Source organism: Hydra vulgaris, chromosome 12, assembly GCF_038396675.1.
Source record: "Hydra vulgaris chromosome 12, alternate assembly HydraT2T_AEP".
Taxonomy (NCBI): domain Eukaryota; kingdom Metazoa; phylum Cnidaria; class Hydrozoa; order Anthoathecata; family Hydridae; genus Hydra; species Hydra vulgaris.
Genome location: NC_088931.1, coordinates 34,668,368 through 34,687,417, shown reverse-complemented (window position 1 = coordinate 34,687,417; position 19,050 = coordinate 34,668,368). Strand labels below are relative to the sequence as shown.

At 27.9% G+C, this 19,050-nt stretch overlaps 1 protein-coding gene across 2 annotated transcripts in view; it reads left to right on the top strand.

The window, feature by feature from the left end:
* Positions 1-17,754, top strand: part of LOC100212061 (receptor-type tyrosine-protein phosphatase beta) — a 37,926-nt gene extending 20,172 nt beyond the window's left edge. For both annotated transcript variants that reach the window (XM_065813041.1, XM_065813040.1), the window contains 7 exons: positions 3,414-3,490; positions 7,033-7,167; positions 7,245-7,367; positions 8,635-8,780; positions 15,112-15,247; positions 15,502-15,661; positions 17,438-17,754. In XM_065813041.1, the coding sequence (XP_065669113.1) occupies positions 3,414-3,490; positions 7,033-7,167; positions 7,245-7,367; positions 8,635-8,780; positions 15,112-15,247; positions 15,502-15,661; positions 17,438-17,532 (872 nt within the window). In that variant the 3' untranslated portion in view covers positions 17,533-17,754. The remainder of the gene's footprint in view (positions 1-3,413; positions 3,491-7,032; positions 7,168-7,244; positions 7,368-8,634; positions 8,781-15,111; positions 15,248-15,501; positions 15,662-17,437) is intronic.
* The last annotated feature ends 1,296 nt before the right edge of the window (positions 17,755-19,050 follow it).

The window sequence follows — 19,050 nt, the reverse complement described above, 5'->3', positions numbered from 1 at the left end:
AGAAAATGTGATCGGAAAAAAAAAACATTACAGACCTTTTTGATCGCCTTTTATGTGCATCTGATCCTTTAATTTGCACATTAAGAAAGAAGATACATAACAAAAAAAAAAGTCTACCATCTGGTGTACTTAAACTATTGCAAGAGCCAACGATAGAATACTCTGCGTAAAACATAAATTTAAATAATATCCTTGTTGTTAATTTTGTTGGGTAAAAACGGAATTTTTTATAAATGGAAAATAAATGAGTTTTTTAATAATTTGCGTAATTATGTAATAAAATTTGAAGTTTTTAAAAAACAAATGTTATTTTTTCCACAAATTATGTTTTTCAATATAATAAACTGTTTCTAATTAAAAAAATAAAAAAGTTTTGGTTTTATAGGTTTTGGCTAGAAAATGTCACTTTTGACCCACTGTGCAATGGCATTGATATTTAATTAGAATTTAATTAATTATTTAATTAGATTAGATGAGTGATTTTTACATCTAGTTTTCCGTTTCCTTCAAGCCTGTTGAAAAACTTCCGTTAAATTAGCGCGTGTTTGTTTTGACTCAAAATACAAGTCCACATAAACGCGTGTTTGTTTTGACTAAAAATACAAGTACATATAAACTTAGTAAGTACTATTTTTAACTTTATAACTATCTGTGTATTTAATAAATGAATTAAAATACTAATATTTCTAGAGCAAATTAAGGTAGCAATTTTAGAAAAGTAAAATGGCAGTTAGATGAATGTCTAAGAGATTGTTTATAAATAGCTCTAAAATTCACTTTAATACTAAATTTTCATTAAATACTTTAAACAGAAAGCATTTCTAAGAGAAATATGATTCTTTTGATTATTAATTAGTTTAATTAGTTTATAAAAATTAATGTTTTAATTAACAGGGGCTTAATGCCCCCAAATGCTAAGAAAGTGATTAAAATAACCAAATTTTTTTTTTTTTTTTTTTGTTATTCACCTCTTCAAGGCCGATAAAGCCACTACAGATGAGGAGGCTACTTAATAGTGGTTATAACCCTCTCTCAATTCTATCACGGTACTACCAGGTACTACCAGGGACGTGGTGGGGATCGAACTCCGAACCTCCCGTTTATGAAGCGAGCGCTTTACCACTACACCACTACCGCATAATAAATTTGATTAATAAAATTGATTAGATAAATAAAATCAATGTTTAAATTTTATAAACATTACACAGATATAGTTTAAATTGAAAACAAAAGTTACGTATTTCTAGAAATAGTTTAATATTGTCTTAAATATACTTTTGATAATGGAGCTTATTGCCCCCTTTGTTTAGCAGAATGGTTCGAACATACAAAAAGAAAGAGGAACTAGAAAGGAAGTCATATGCAACTAGCCAGGCAATGATAGATGCCTACAATTCTGTCATATGTAAGCAGATGTCTGCCAACCATGCTTCCATGCATTATGGAGTTGATATAAAGGCTCTTTTAAGGAGAGTGTGAGGGGAAATACAAGTAAATTCTCATCCAGGGAACTGAACTGTTTTAACATCTAAGCAAGAAGAAGAACTGGCAGACTGTCTTATTGTGTTAGCTGAGTGGGGTTGGGGTTTTAGTGAAGAGGAGGTAAAAGACATAATACAGGAATTTGTGAAAGAAAATGGTATTGAAACTCCTTTCATCGATGGTCGACCAAGTAGGGACTGGTTGTGTGGCTTTTTGCAACGTCATCCGAAAGTAGTCCCAAGAAAAACAGAACATCTCAGCAATGCGAGAGCCAAGACTGAAGACCCTGAGGTCATTAAGAAATTGTTTCAGCTGGTCCAGAAAACTCTTCAAGATGCTGGAGTTAGCGGCCTACCATCAACATCACTACTTTGTGTATCATAATCAACATTTTTGTCAACTGCAGCATCATCAATAAAATCATCACTTTTATCTTCAGCACCTGCAGGACCTTCAAACATCATTGACACTTCAGCACTTGCAGGATCGCAAACATCATTGTCCACTTCATCATCAGGAAAGTCTTCTCAAAGAACTGCAGCCTTGATTTGCCCAAACTTCTGGGTATGGTAGGTCGGCTAGAGTCTCCAGGTTTCGCTATGGAGAAAGCCTGACAGGTGATGAATGTTTGAAGCAACTGAGAGATGAAGCAGCAAAGAAAGATAACACCCAATAAAAAAGACCACCAGAAAAAGAAATCTTCCACCTGGAGATGATAGGGTGTGCGATGAAGATGACACCGTGTGCCTAAATTGTAATATTCATGGAGGTCACAAAGAACAATGGGTCTGCTGTGACTTATGTGATGGTTGGTACCATATTAGATGCACAGAAATTCCAGATGGGGCTGATATTGAAGCCATGGAATATGGATCTGTGAGATTTGCCTACAAACAATGTGAAAATATTTGTTTAACATCTGGAGCTTATTGCCCCCATTTTTTAAATTTTGAGTCATTGTTAGTTGTAACTTTTTAGCTTTTTTTTCACTGTAAGACTAAATTTTTCTGATTAAAGCTTTTGTACTTGAAGAAATATGTGTTGTCTATTACTTCAAAACATTTTCAGTTGGAATTTAATATTTATTTACTTATTTAAAATAGAAGAAATGAAAGTTCTTGAAAACATGGGGCTTAATGCCCCGCTTTACCCTATATATATATATATATATATATATATATATATATATATATATATATATATATATATATATATATATATATATATATATATATCAGGGATGCGGAGTTCCAAAAGGACTCCGGCTTTATATCTCTACTCTTTCCAAGTCTGTAGTGCCCAGAGTCTCTAAACATGTTTGTTGACTTATGATCTGCTATAAGAAAAAAATTCATGAGATTTAATGACTTAGAACTTATTGTTTTTAAGCCTGGAATCCCGGAGTCCTTGCCGCCATTATACCTACATACTCCGGGTTCAAAAAATGATTGTTCCTCTAACCTAAAAGTCTTAATTTTTTTCCTATCAGTAGTCCATATACTTATTTATATTTTTAGAGCTCCTGGATACCAAAAACTAGGATGAAGTAATCTTTTTGTGACTTTCAAATCGGGAGTCCTTTTTGGGACTCTGCATCCCTGATATATATATATATATATATATATATATATATATATATATATATATATATATATATATATATATATATATATATTTGTAAATGTGGCGTAAAGTGATGGAAACTAAGGGGGGCAAAGGCAGCCAGAATTAGAATTTGAATGGAAAAAAGAAAAACTTTTCAAAAGTCTGTGTAATGGGGGAGGGCTATCTCCCTTTTGCCCCTGTTCCTAAGCCAGTATATGTATATAAATATATATATATATATATATATATATATACATAAATACATATATTGCGGTTTCAGGAAACTAATTTTAATTTTCAATCAAGTTTTTTTGATTTTTTTTTAGATGATTATACTCGTGTAAAATTATCATTCATTGACGATGAGCCAGGTTCAGACTACATAAACGCAAATTACATACATGTAAGTTCACTAAGTTACTATTTATAAAATAGTTATTGTTCGAAAAAGTATTCTATATTGTAAGTATCAAATTCTAGAAGATTATTGTATAAAAAGAACAAGATATCTAACAACTTTTTTCATCAAAAGAATGTGTTTTAAATGGATCATAACGATTTGAAAAAACACCTAAAATACGCTAATGTAATTTAAAAGAATATAAAAAACCGTTTTAGTCTGGTTTTTATTGATCTTTTAATTATTATTTAAAAACAGACAGTAAAAATAGCCTCATGTTGATAAAATATTTGATTCGAGTTTCATTAAAAAAATAAAGCTAGAGAGAACCGGTCTGTATTTAAATTTTTGGAAACGATTTTGAATTAACAGCTTTCTATTAGTTCTATTTTTTCTAATATTTGAAAAAAAAAAACTTTTGACATTAAATATTTGTTTTGGTTTAAAAATAATGTAACGCGTATACGTTGGATCTTATTATATATATTTAATGTTTTTCAGAGGAGAACGGGGTGAAATAGGACCTGGGGTGAGATGGGACATGGCAATATCTCAGCAGAAAATTTAATAACGCAAAGTTTTTTAAAAATATCTGTGATAAGTTGATAATAACTTCTTCACATTATTGTGTTTTTTGAGTTTCAGAAGTTTTTTTTTCAAATTTTTTGTAAATACTTTACTTGATGTTACTGTATTTCAGTAAAAGAAAATTAATTATATAGAATTTCTAATTATAAGATACAACAGTTAACAATAGGATTTTTAAATGATTATTAAAGACATCTTTCACAGTAAATATTGTTTAATTGACAAATATTTTTTAACGCATTTTTTTTTAAGTCGATTCAGTTTAAATTATTTTTTTTAAGTCTTCACTATAACCCTTTTAAAATTTAATCCTAATTTTAATTTCAATAAAATGAGTTAAAGTTTATAGCTAAATCTGGATTTTGGTAAATACAATTAAAAGAAGCATAATTTTTTAATAATGGACTAAGTAATAACTGTAATATTTTTTCAAATGTCAAGAAAGTACTCATGAGTGACAAATTGGTTAAAGCCTGATGCTCATACAATGAAGCCGCTTTGATGGCTGTCGAATTTTTGTCGGAGCTTATTACTACAAGCAGCTGCACAAGAGTATAAAATTTCAAAATCAAGTTAACAGCAGAAAATAAAGATTAACACAAAAAACTTCTTACAATAACTTATATTTTGATGAACAATGTAAATATATTTTTAAAATATGAGGCGCAAGAAGATGATTTTTTAATATATCTTTGTTAAACATCTAATATGCATCATGGACTTCAGAGAACGTCATGGGCATTAGAGAAACAAAGCAACTTGCATATAATATGGAATTAAAAATGACATCAAACTGCAAAAAGTGTGAAACTGCTGGAACTATATGGTTTTATTTATTCTTAAATCATACAAAAATATCTATTTACATGTCGGAAGCTATCAGCTTCGGTCAAAATTGAACAACTAGTTTTAATTGCCCAAATGATACTTTCTTCAAAAACCTTGACAGAGCGCAGAAGCGCTATAATTTTTCTGCTGATTGCATTTACAATATTGATAAAACCGCACTTACAACTGCTCACAAGCTAGCGAAAGTGATTTCTGATCATGGTGTAAAACAAGCAGGACAGGTAACTTCTGCTAAAAGGGGAATCCTAATTACAATAGTGGGTTGTATAAATTTCCTTTTAGGCATTTATACAGTAGTGGTGGTTGTATAAATTCTATTCCACTGTTTTTGATATTTTCCACTTTTTAAGCCACATGCCTAAAAGTGTACCTACAGGTACCAAAGGGGATGCTTATCCTAGTGGATGGATAAATACAGAAATTGTTTTGAAATGGTTTGATCATTTTGTGGAGTATGGATATACTAGCAAGAATCATTCATTACTTTTAATAATGGAGAAACAAAAAAGTTATATATCAATTGAATTGATGGTTAAAGCTAAGGAAAGTAATGTTGTGCTCTTGATATTGCCACCCCACTGCAGCCACAAACTCCAGCCACTTGACAGTATTTGGCTCATTAAAAAAATTTTATGTCGCTCATAGTTAAAGGCACAGCCAAATATTCTTTTTTAACTTGTCCCATTTCAACCCAACTCGGGGTGGTATAAGAAAAACATTAAAAAAACACATGTCACTTTAAAAAACAAATGCCTTGAACTTAATTCAATGGTTAAGTAATGTGTTTTGCAATTGTTTTTCAAGGCATTTCAGTGGACTATAGTTTTAACCCAAAATGTATGGTTTTTGAGGAAAATATAAAGTGCAACACGCAAACAAAAAATTTTGTCCTATCTCACCCCACTCTACTCTATATGAAATTATGAAAGATTAAAAAAAATGTGTTGGGTACCATTTCCTTTTTTTTAAACAATCTTCTAAATTCCTATACAACTAGTTCACAATAACTATAATAGATGCAACTTTACGTTACAAGGCCCAAAATCCATTAGTTTGTTTATTTAAGCTTTGCTGCGAGTGTACTAAAGTGCTACCTATTAGGTTATAATCCGTAAGTTATGTAACTTATCCGTAACTTATACATAAAGTGATAATTTGTAAATTATTAGACTTATTTTACAAGGTAATTACAAGGCTAATTATTGATCAAGGTTAACAAAAACAGTAAATTAATATAGTGGCGGTGGTTACGATAAAAAAAAAATAAAAACAAGATTATAACAGTACATAAACTATATCAGCAAAAATATTGGCAATGGTGAAGGATTATGCTCTTCTTGCGTAAAAGAAATAAAATAAACTTGCTCCTTAGAATAATTTAAAAATGAGTCTTAATGAAAGTAACATTGATTGAAAAGTTTCTAGATGCTAGAAGAATACTGCCCCCAATTTTTAAAACATTTACGATTGTTCCCCTCCACTTTGAAACTTGTGTCGTCGGCCCTGCAATGATATGATGGTTAGTCAGGTTGAGTGAGGTATTTCACTGTATCGTTTTTACCCGTTGATTTTTTAAGGGTTTTTAATATTAAACCTATGGAACAAATTGACAGTTAAAACTTATTTTGACTCTTGATTAAATTAGTCACCACAAAATTTTGTGGTGACTAATTTAAACGTGTTCAACTATGAATTAACAGGCAGTTTCAGAGTTTTAGAATATAGTTCAATTATAAAAAAACTCAATATCATCAATATCTTTGAAGCATTAAAAAAAACATTCCTTTTTGTTATTATTATAATTATTTTTTGCATTACAAAATAGAGAAACCCTGATTGTATTAATAATCAATGCCTGCCAACTTTTAATAAGTAAGTGTAAAGCATTATGGTATATCTTGCAATAACTTAAAAACATACTGATAATATTTGTAGAAATTAATAATTGAAAATGGTAGAAAATAGAAAGCAACTAATCTATAATAAACTATTATTTCAAAATGATTCATCTCATACATTATTAGACAAATTAAATATTTAGGATGATATAAATTAGAATCCTGCAAATATTTAAAAAATAAATTTATTTTTTATCACATTTAATTTAGGGTTACAAAAATCCTCGTGCTTACATAGCGACCCAGGGCCCATTGCCTAGTACCACAGAGGACTTTTGGAGAATGGTTTGGGAGCAAAACTCAAATGTTGTTGTCATGTTAACTCAGTATATGGAGAGAGGAAAAGTAGATTATTATCAAGCAAATTTTTCTAAAGTGAATTATTTTTGATTTTAGTCCTTTTTTTTTTGTTTTGTTCTTAGGTAAAGTGTTCTCCATATTGGCCGACAACTACCCCGATCAAATATGGTGATGTCACTGTAAAACGACTTAGTGAACATGTTTACATGGAGTGGGTAGAGAGACAATTTCTATTGGTGTGTGATGTAAGAATGAAAGTTTATTTATAATTTCAAGTTTTATAAAGTCTCAAGTTCAACAAATATTGACAAATATTGTTTTAGTCATTTTCTTAAGCCTCAAAGTTTATTTTATTTTTTAACATAAAAAAGATTTTTTTTTTTGAGGGGAGAGGGGGTAGGAATTTCTTGCTGCGTTTTTTCAATGCTGAATCAGCAAAAACACCACTTTCTTAAAGCTAAGAATTTGAGCTACCTTTACATTTGTTTTACACAGACTTAAACATGCATGCAGAATATACATAAAAAAAGGATGTAAAATGATTGCTGTTTTAGATCCATAATAGCACCTACGCACATTTAGGGAATTTAAAAAAGACTTAAAATTAAAAAAAACCATTGCATAATTTCTTAAATACTTGAAGGATTAATTAGATTCTAATTTGCATACTAATATGTGAATTATATAGCTATCAAAACAGTAAATCATTTCATTATAGCTCTTAACTTTTTTTATGAGAAAAAAGTTTTAATCAAGGTTTGCTAATATATTTGGTCTTAAGCAACTTAGTTGCTAAAGACGTTGCAAAAAATTTATACTTGTTTTCAGGGGCAGATCATTTTTTTGGTGTTTGATTTAACTATGTATAAACATTTGTATGTTAATACATATTGGTTACAACTACCCCAAACGTGAGAGCAACGAGTTGACCAAATATTTGTTTTACTATTCCCAACTTAAGCTATATTCATTGATAAATTTTAAATTTCATACAATAATCTTTTAACATTCAAAAGTTATGACCATATAAAATTTGTAAACCCCTCAAATTGAGGGGGATTTTAATTTTATATGTTCATAATTTTTGAACGCTGAAAGATTATACTATGAAATTTAAAATTTATAGATGAATATAACTTTAGTTGAGAATAGTAAAAGATTATTTTGTCAACTTGTTGCTCTCACATTTTTGAGGTAGTTGTGGCCAAAATTTTAGGGCTTTTTTGTTCCCAGGCTCCAATCATCTCAACTTTTTGCAAAGCACCCTTTATACCCAAAGTATAAACATATAAATGTTTTGGAGTTTGTTCCATTTCTGAAAGTTAGTTATCTCAAGTAACAAAAAAATCTGGATCCGCCCCTGCTTGTTTTTAAAGAAAGTAAAGTTTGGAAAATTTAAATAAATGTAAGTATATTTTTTTTAAAAGAAACAAACTAATCTTTTAAACTAAAATTAAAAGAAAAATTTCTTTAAAAAAAAATAAATTATTTTTATGTTTCATTTTGATGAAGGGAGAAAAACGTACCATAACACATTGTCAGTATACAGCATGGCCAGACCATGGTGTACCAAAGTCGTCAATTGAGCTCTTACAATTTATCCAAACAGTAAGAACAATTCAGCAACCAACAGATGGTCCTCTTATTTGTCACTGCTCGTAAGTTTATTATAAGTATGAGATAAGTATATAAGTTTATTATAAGTATGTAACTCAAATTATATTGTATTTTTATATGTTTCTTATATAATAGGCAGTGGTGTACCCTTAGGTTTTTTCCCGGTTGCCCTGTGGGCGACTAAAACAGTTTTTATTTCTCATTTGAGTTGTCTGCAATGATAATCAGTAGTAAAAGTTGGTGTAAAAGTTTTTTTTTTGTTTTTTTTCTTAGGTGAAAATACTGAAAAAAAATTTAAATGTCTGATTATTAAAATACATCTAATAAGAAACGGTTTATTTAATAAAAGTTACAAATAAAATTAATTAAAGATGGGTTGTCATTTTTGTTGTAGTCGATATCTTTTTGTTTTTGTCAACCTTTACAAAGGTTTCATAACGTGAAGCAAAAATGTTGAAAGCCATAACTGCAAAGAAATGTTTTATATATAGAAAAATATTTTATTATTCTCTCTCAACCTTTGATAAAATTTAATTTAGTTGAATGTTTAAAACATTATGTTTTTAATTTTCAAACATTTTTCATTATAATAAGAATTTTTTTTTAGGAAAAAAGAATTTCCATGTTTATCGTTAATTGCATTCTAGTAATAAGTTTTTATGTGCATCTTAGTAATGTTTTTTATTTTGTTAATTTTAATTGACAAAGTTAAAATAAAAATTTATTTTACTAATGAAAAATAAGAGATTCAGCGTTGTTAATGATTAAACTGCCCATTCATGTGATTCAAAAAGGACTATAAGGTTTGAAAAATGATACAATTGTATTTGGAAATGAAAAAAAAATGTAATTTTAAAACTCATTTTAAATTGAGGAGAAACGTGTTTTAAAGCGCAACAACAATGTTTAAAAAAACAGTAAAGTCGCACTTCGAAATTTTAAATTGCGTGTCGACTACTTTTTATTAAGTTTGGTGAAATTATACACCATAATGTACTCATTATTAAACTACTTTAAATGCTTTTTAAAGTTTTCTTTAGAATAATCGCTAGAAATAAAATCTTAATGGATCAAAATATGGTTTTATTAATTAACACACTTTTGTAAGTAGCAAGCTGTCTGGTCGTCCTACTGACAGGCATTTTTAAAAAAATTTTAGTCGCCCTTGGAGAAAACGAGTTGTCCCGTGCCACCAGACGACCATGAGGGTAGACCCCTGATAGGGTGTGTCATTTAAAAAAATTTTATATTCATAAAAGTTATAATTAAAAATTATTAGGCTTTTACTTATAAAGAAAATAACTTTAAATTTTTTCATTTTAACGCAAGCTATACTTTTTTCAAGTTTTAGTTTTACTGTTTATGACTAATATAGAAACTACTAAATGCGCACCCATAAATATGCTTCTCGGTTTTAATTCCTAAATCTACCTAGAAACAATAAAAGTTCCTCCCTTTTTGGTTATTTTCTAACTTACTTCTAAATTTTTATTTTCCTCGCCCAAGTAAAAAAATTTTTTAAAAGTCCCTAAAACTCAGTTTCTTTTAAACTTAAAAAAAAAAAAAAAAAAACTGTCATTTTATAAGCTAGTTGTTGAAAACTTTTATAAATATTTTATAAAGTAATAAACTTCTTCGAATTTCAAGGAAAACCTAAAAAATTTTGCAATATATACTCTACAAATAATTTTCGCTGTATCAGAAAATTTTGCAAAGTGATCTTTGTAAAATCCTTTTTAATCCTTATAAATGTCTGTTCGTAAAATAGATATTTCAATACTTCTTAATAGATTTTTCTAAGGAGGAAGCTTACATTTAAATGTAATTTATATTTTTAATAATTTAACATATCTAAATACAAGAATTTATGTCTCAACAAAGATAAGATATAACAAAAGCTAGTTTATAGAAGTAATAAAGTAAATATGAAATACTTATTAAATACTAATCTAAATTAAATGTTATACCAAGTATATAATTATACTTAAAATATTCAAACAACAAAAGTTTTTTAATTTTTAATAAGGCAAACTTTAAAAAATCATTTTAACTATAACTTAGAAGTCCAATCATGTCTTTTTAGCTCCTAATAACAGACATCATCTCTCTACTAATGAATTGAGCTCTAATGTAAGATTCCTTTCTTTTTGCTGTGTGAACATGTCCTGCAGCTTCTGTAACCATTTGTACAGACCTCTCAACTGATTGTGTATGAGAACTCCATTGGGGAACAACCATGGGGCTATTAATAAAATCTTTAATAGCAGCAGATGTAAAATTGCATATCAAAGTTGGCTCTGTAACATTATTGTTCCAGTCAATAAGGCTGTAAAGATTCTTAGCATCAATGTTAATATTAGGTGTTCTTCGATGCCTATGGTTATAATCACCAACATTAGTTTGCTTGTATAATTCTCACAGACTCTAAGAATTATCTCCACTGCTTAAGCTCTTTCTTCTTTATTCTCGCTATATATCATTGCTTGCAAAATAGCTTCTGAATGTGTGTACCAAGCAGATCTTTAACTATGGGAATTACAATATCAAGAACTGGTTTCTTCTGGTTTTTAAAGAGTTTTAATTGGTATAAAATATGTCTTGAACCCTCAACCCAACATGCTTTGACATATGTTGAACCAGTTTGAAATATAAACATCTATTATAAATTCAACAATCCATTTAAGATTTTGAAGGCTGACGGCAGATAGCCCATGCAGAGAAACCCATATTCTGCAAAAATCTTAGAGCTGTTGTGAGCCATCTGCTATAGCAAACAGGTCCTATTTGTAGCATTGCTAACTGCTTAGGTAAATTACCAAACCTTATTGCCTTGATTATTTGGTAAGCATAGCTTTGATCAGTACTTAAACTTTGGATAACTTCTGGGCTAAGAACAAGTAATGGAGGTCCAATATCAATCTTTGAAACATTAGAGACCACTCATTTTGACATTTTTTTGGGCCATCTAGGTTTATAACTAAGTGTCTTAATCCTAACTCATTAGTGTGAAGATCACAAACAATTCACACTAATTTCTTTCTCAATTTTCTTTCCACCCATTGCATCACACCACCTTCATACCCAGTATTTACATTTGTGTTGTCTCCCCCAATGGCTTTTAATTACATTCCTAAATTCCTTTCCACCAGCCAGTTAACCAGGTGGTCTGCAATTATATCAGCAAGTTTTCTCTGATCGGTCTTATCTGGAACAAAGTAAAACAGATATCTACCACCTTGTTCAGTAACTACAGAAAAATGTTCTTCCTTGATAAGACAAGGAAAATATTTGTCAGTAAATTCTGTTAATACTTTTGTATTATCTTTTTTGCCGTCAAAAAAAATACAGGAAACCTTATTATTCTCAAGATCTTTATCAAATTTTTTACTTAATTCCAATGATAACTTCTGTTGTGCCCTTTAAACCTTGTTATGATCAATAATTAGCAATATATTGTTCTTTGTTATAATTCTATATCATCAATTAGTGCTGCTGTTGCTATTTCCACAGTTTCCCTTAAAACCTGTGTGATGTCTCATACTAGCGATTGCAATGTTTGTTATGTCCATACTATTATATACTTTTACACTAATCTTGGGAAGGTTCTGAATTTCTAGAAAAATTTGGTTCTAAAAACTCTTCATCTGTTTTTTCAATCTAGAATTAAATGCAATCTTATTGATATATTATTATTGCTCATAATTATAACAAAAATGTAGTGTTTATAAAAAATAGTATTTTTTAGTATGCATTTATTTTAATAGCTTCATATTTAACAAAGTATTCTATAAGTAATTGCTTAACCTATGCTAGGAAATTATAATCTTGCTGAATTTTTTGATTGATCTTCGCTTCTTTTATTTTACGTTTCTTTGCTCTCTCTAATTTGCAATTATGCTTGTCTTTTCTTTTTATAACTTCTTTTATTTTTGTTGACTCTTTTATGTCTACACCACCAATATGGTAATGTGCGAAACTACCAACCTTATCTCTGTGACTTGATAAAGCTGAGTTTTGTTACAGGAATTTTATTTTCTTGCTCATATATGCTAAATACATGCACTTGCTTTTTACAGTCATGGTTACAACCATACTTTGAACAAAACTTTATTTCACATTTGCAAGATAAAATATCAACGAGTTTGTCAATTTTTGAAATGAACTTCTCCTTTTTTGATTTTTTAACATTTCCAAGACTAAATTTAACTGCAGTTTTCCAAATATACTTAAGTTTAGCTTTAATGCTGAATTCTTGAATTATTACTGGATATACAAACTGGCAATTAGCTTTTTCCCACTGAGAAGATAAGGCTGGAGTCATATTGGTAACTAGTTTATCAACAGTATAGTTTTTTTTATTTTGATTACTTGTCTCTCTCAAAAAAATCCCATATCGTAAAATATCCTCTGCAGTATTTATTTCTTATTTTTAATAATCCACCTCCCCAAGGCCGAGAAGGCCACTACAGATGAGGAGGCTACTTGTGGTTATAACCCTCTCTCAACTCTATAACTCCACAACACGAACCTTGCCGAACAAGGCCGCTGCACAGAGATACAAGTTGAGCACGGTACTATCAGGGATGTGGTGGGAATCGAACTCAGAACCTCTCGCTTATGAAGTGAGCGCTCTATCACTACACCACTACTGCATGTACCGCAGTACGGAGCTCAGATAGTAAAAATTGTTTTCCACTACCAATAAATTTACTTAAGTGAGAAGCTGATGTATTTCTTGTTTTTTTTTTGGTGCCATTAAAGTTAATTTTAATTAAATACTGATTAAATTTAATTTATAAGTTGTTATACTCTGATGAAAGTATTTTTACTATTTTTAATTATAAACAAATTTTAGAAACAAATCTTAAAAACTAAATCCTAATAGTTAAATCCTTAAGTTTCTTTTAAAACGGAAATGCAAAATACGTCATTATTTTAAATATTTTTAAAACAATAACAAATTAAAACACATAAAAACCATAAAAAATGTTGCTACCTCTTTATTTAAGTTTTTTTTCAAAAGTATCACTCCATTTCATTTATAAAATGATACCATTATTTCACAATATAGTTTCTTTTTTTCAAAATATTTTAGTCCTTCAATTGACATGCCCTACTGGAGAAGCACAACACCAATATCTAAAAAAAGTCATCTATATCTAGAAGTTTCTTTAAAAAAAATAAAAAAGGTCTTTCAGAAAAAAAGTAAAGGGGGTTAGTGCCCCCTGGTTCCCCAGTGTCATTGGCCCTGAACAACAAAGTTAACTATTTTTGAATTTTTTATTATTGGTAAAATAGCAATAGAAATAAACTTTCTAAATTGCTATATATAGAAAATTTATGTTAATGTTATTGCTATTTAAATTTATACTTTATTTTGTTGTTGTTGAAATAAGTTTGCTTCTTTGTTTCTTTTGTAAATTAATTAAAAGTATCATTAATCTAGCCTGTAACTCACTCAATTGTAAAATCAATAAACAATAACAAGAATTGTACCAAGTTTTTTTGGTGTTTGAGAGGTAACTTTCAGACATGGAGAAAACTTCAAATTTGAGTATGTTTATGCTTATATCTAATAAGAATATTTTTAAAAAATTACAATTGTTGGAACCTGGGAATAACATAAAACCTAATACTTATGCTCCAATTCTAAATGAGAGAGCAACAAAAAGGACCTGCACCTGACTATTTTCCACCCTAAACAAATATGTTGCACTGTTCCCCTATCAACATCTCTTGCAAACATGTCACCTAGTTAATTAAATGACATTATTTGTTACAAAAGAATGTCAAAGTTATACCATGCTGTTGCTTGTTTTAATTCATATTTGCATCTGAATCTTTAACTGATTGTATTGCTGTATAATGCTGTATCCTTCATATGTTAACTGTTTTTTTCCTATTACAAATTGGTTTGATTTTTAAAAGTGCTAGTATCTCTAAGCTGACTGCAATTTTAGCTGCATTTGAAAGTGTTTTCAATCTTATTTTCATCCTGTTATTAATGGTGCTTTGGTGAACATAAATGTACCCAGGTTTAAAGTTTGCTCTCAACTACCAAAAAAAAAGCAATTCCTGATTAAAAAAGTACATCAAAATATACCAAAATGCTAATGAGTTATCAAAACACCTGCAACAAAATGCTATTAAAATATAATTGCAAAACACTTGAAAGGTATTTTATACGTAATATCTTGATTACTGTATTTTCTAATGATTCTTTTACAAGAACGCTCTTGTAAACTTAAAAAAAGGATTGTCTTTTAAATTAAATTCTAAAATCATTTAATATATTTTGATTTTTATTATATTTTGTTTTATAAATTTGATCTTATTAAAAAATAAGTTAAAAATAACTATTTATTTTTTAAGGGCTGGAGTTGGAAGGACAGGAACCTACATATGCATAGATATTATACTAAATAAACTCCAATCTGAAAATAATATTGATGTGTATGGAGTAGTCTCTGCCATGCGGACTCAGCGATCCTCAATGGTTCAAACGGAGGTATGTACGTATTTTTTTCAAATGTCTGTGTCATTTTAAAAATATTTTTAACTTTATTTTAAGCTTTTATCGTATCATAATGATTTTAGGATCACTATATTTTTTAATTTTTAAATGTCTTTTAGGATCACTAATCTTTGATTATCAACTTTAGGATCACGAATCTCTGATTATCAATTTTAGGATCACTAATCTCTGATTATCAATTTTAGGATCACTATTCTCTGATTATCAATTTTTGTCATGTCTTTTAGGATCAGTATATCTTCATTCATCGTGTTATTCTTGATTACTTAATTCAAAAAGAAACAACTGATCATATTTTTATTCTAAAAAGTGGTCTGCTTATAAACAAGGTGAATGGACGAAATTTTTCAAAACTTGTTGATGAAAATGTTGAGGTAGCATCAGAAGGTGAGATCTGCTTTGTTTACTGTATTGTATTTGTGTATATTTCAGTTAAACTATTTTTTTAACTGCCAAGCTAACCTACTCTTTCTAAATAATAACTAACTACTGCTTAAGTTAACTTGTAGTTTTGAAGAATCAAGTTAATTTTTGTAGTTGTTACATGGTTGTATAAATTCTTCATACGTCCCTATACGTTTTATAAGTACTTTAATGTAGTGTTTCAAAAAAATTTTTTAGAAAAATTTTATTAGCCAACTGAATAAATTTTTTTTTTTTAATTAGTTTGTTTTTGAAAAATGTCATTATCCAACTGAATAAAGTTGCTTAAGTTACTTTATTGTTGAAAAATGTGGTTTTCATTCAATTATATATTACATATTGTTGACGAATATAATAATATATTGTTGACGAATATTTCCGTGTTTCTTACACAACTTAACTACTGAATGAAAAGTTTAAAAAATATTTTCATTTTTAATACTCTTTGGTGCCTAATAGACGCCCCCCCCTCTCCCTTCGCTAATTAATTTTTCAAAAATTTTCCACCCCAGGACATTCTTATTCCAACCCCCCTATTCAATTTTAGAAAAAATTTCATCCAAGACAAGACAATTTTTTATAAAAATTTTCTTTTTCACTACTTACTTACGTTACGTAATATCATGCATTCAAAAAACTTTGTTTTAAAAAAAAGAACGTTCTATTTTCTTCTTTCTATCGTTACGTCATTATTCATTAAAAAAGAAATTTTAATCTTTCTATCGTCACGTCATTTCATTGGACTTTAGTACTTCTTTATTATATATTTACTTGTTTTCAGACACTAATATATATGTTAATAATTAACAAAAACATTACTTAGTTATTGCTTTAAGTATTTAAAAAAACTCGAAATTTTCCAACCTCCCTCCCCCCCGCTTATTCCAGCCCCCCTGCTTATTAAGTTTTAGTGATATTTCCAACCCCCTCGCTTATTTCAACCCCCCCCCCCTTCTATTAGGCACCAAAGAGTAAGTGTGAACCACCTAAATTAAAAGATCTAAGTTAAACTTTTATTGTTAAAAAATTAGGGACTTATTGGTTTGTTAATTGCAAAAAATTGTAAAACCACATTATTGTTTAATGTATTTAATGTATTTAACTGATTTGTAACTTTTGTACTGTAATTAATGAAATTATTGACATAAAGATCACATATGATAAAAATTTTAACATAAAGATCACAAATGATTAAATAGCTGCACTGATGATTCATAGCAGCACAGCGAATTTGAATAAAAAACAGTTTGAGTAGTTCTAAGTATGCGACACAAGGCAAGAAGGTTTCCATTTTACAGCTATTATATATCAATTGAAAACTTATTAAGTTAGTTAAACTTTTAAAATCTTTTATATTATTAATTTTTATTTAAAATATTTCAGACCACTAATTTTTATATCTTAAAAAAAAGGCGGTATATTTAAGGAATACACTTTTTTTAATAGGATGAATTATTGCGCAAAAATTGTTCCTTAAAACGACGTTTTATTTAGAAACTGCAGAAAGTAATTCATAAATTGTTACTTATACTGACTTTTACTAAAAAAAAGCTTCAAAAAATAGACTGTAAATTTTTACTTATAATGACATTTCGTTTAAAAAAATAACATTAAAAAATAATTTTTATGCGAAAAACGCCATAAAAAAAATCCTGGTTACTGTTTTTTTTTACTTACATGTTTGTATACACTTTCTTAAGTGCACTTATTGGTTCATGTTTTTCTGGTAATTTATTTTAGCTCTTTTGAGTGAAGAGAAACATTACATTTCAGAAAGTTCACCAGCAAGTATAAAAATCGAAGATATAATTGATATCAACGAAACGGTGGCATAGTTGTAATGAGATTCTAATCGGTTACTAATGGTTCCTTTTACCTACGCGTATTTAATATTTTACCTACGCGTATTTAATATTTATTGTCAAAAAATAGAGGATATTTTTTTAGTTATTTGTTTTTTACTTTTAAACATGAATTTTTTTATTTAATATGCATTACTTATTTTAATTGTATTTATTATTTATAAAATAATAATTATTAGATGGTTTAATATCAAATTATTTAAGTTTTTCTCGCACTCACCATGTAATTATATAAAAATAGATTTAATTAATAATTTAATTATCCGCGTTGTATGGTTGATTATTAAATATCTCTTTTCAAAATTTTTTTTGACGGCCAGTAACTTTTTTTAATTGATACTGTAATAATTGAACTGTTCATAAGTAATTTGACCGTCAGGTTGAATTTTGTGCCCATTTTAAACTGATGATTGTGTCCCTGCTTTAAACAAGTTTGGAAAAACTTAATATAGCATTACGCGTTTTTCTGAAGCAAAACATATATATATATATATATATATATATATATATATATATATATATATATATATATATATATATATATATATATATATATATATATATATATATATATATATATATATATATATATATATATAAATGTATATATAAATGTATATCTAAATATAATTGTATATCTAAATATATATCTATATATATATATATATATATATATATATATATATATATATATATATATATATATATATATATATATATATATATATATATATATATAAATTTATATCTAAATATAAATGTATATCTAAATATATATATATATATATATATATATATATATATATATATATATATATGTATGTATGTATGTATATATATATAAATGTATATCTAAATATATATATATATATATATATACACACATATATATATATATATATATATATATATATATACACATATATATATTTATATATACACATATATATACATACATACATATATATATATATATATATATATATATATATATATATATATATATATATATATATATATATATATATATGTATGTATGCATTCTTTAATGTATTTAACTATTAAAGATTACTATGTTTTTGTGTTAAAACCATAGTGTCTAAAATTCGACATATTTTTATCACTTAAACTTATTTAAAACTTTTACATATGTTGGTATTCATTTTATTTATTTGAAGATATAATTGATAAAAATGGTATACTGGAAAAAGTTCTCAGGTGCGCAGTTTAAAAAAAGGAAGCAGATAAAGCAATCGAACTTATCAAATTGAGTAATTCTATTGAAAAATTTCTATGCCCTCACATCAGCTTCATGGTTAGAAAATGATGAAAAAATATAGGCCAGCTATGCAATGACAAACTTATTTGTCAATAGCAAATAAAACATCAGAAACTGCGATCAGATATCTTTGAACTCAAAGAAAAAAAGTTTTTCAATTCTTTTCCTTGTTTGATCCAATCGCAAAAAAGATACAAAATGAGAAGAAAAAA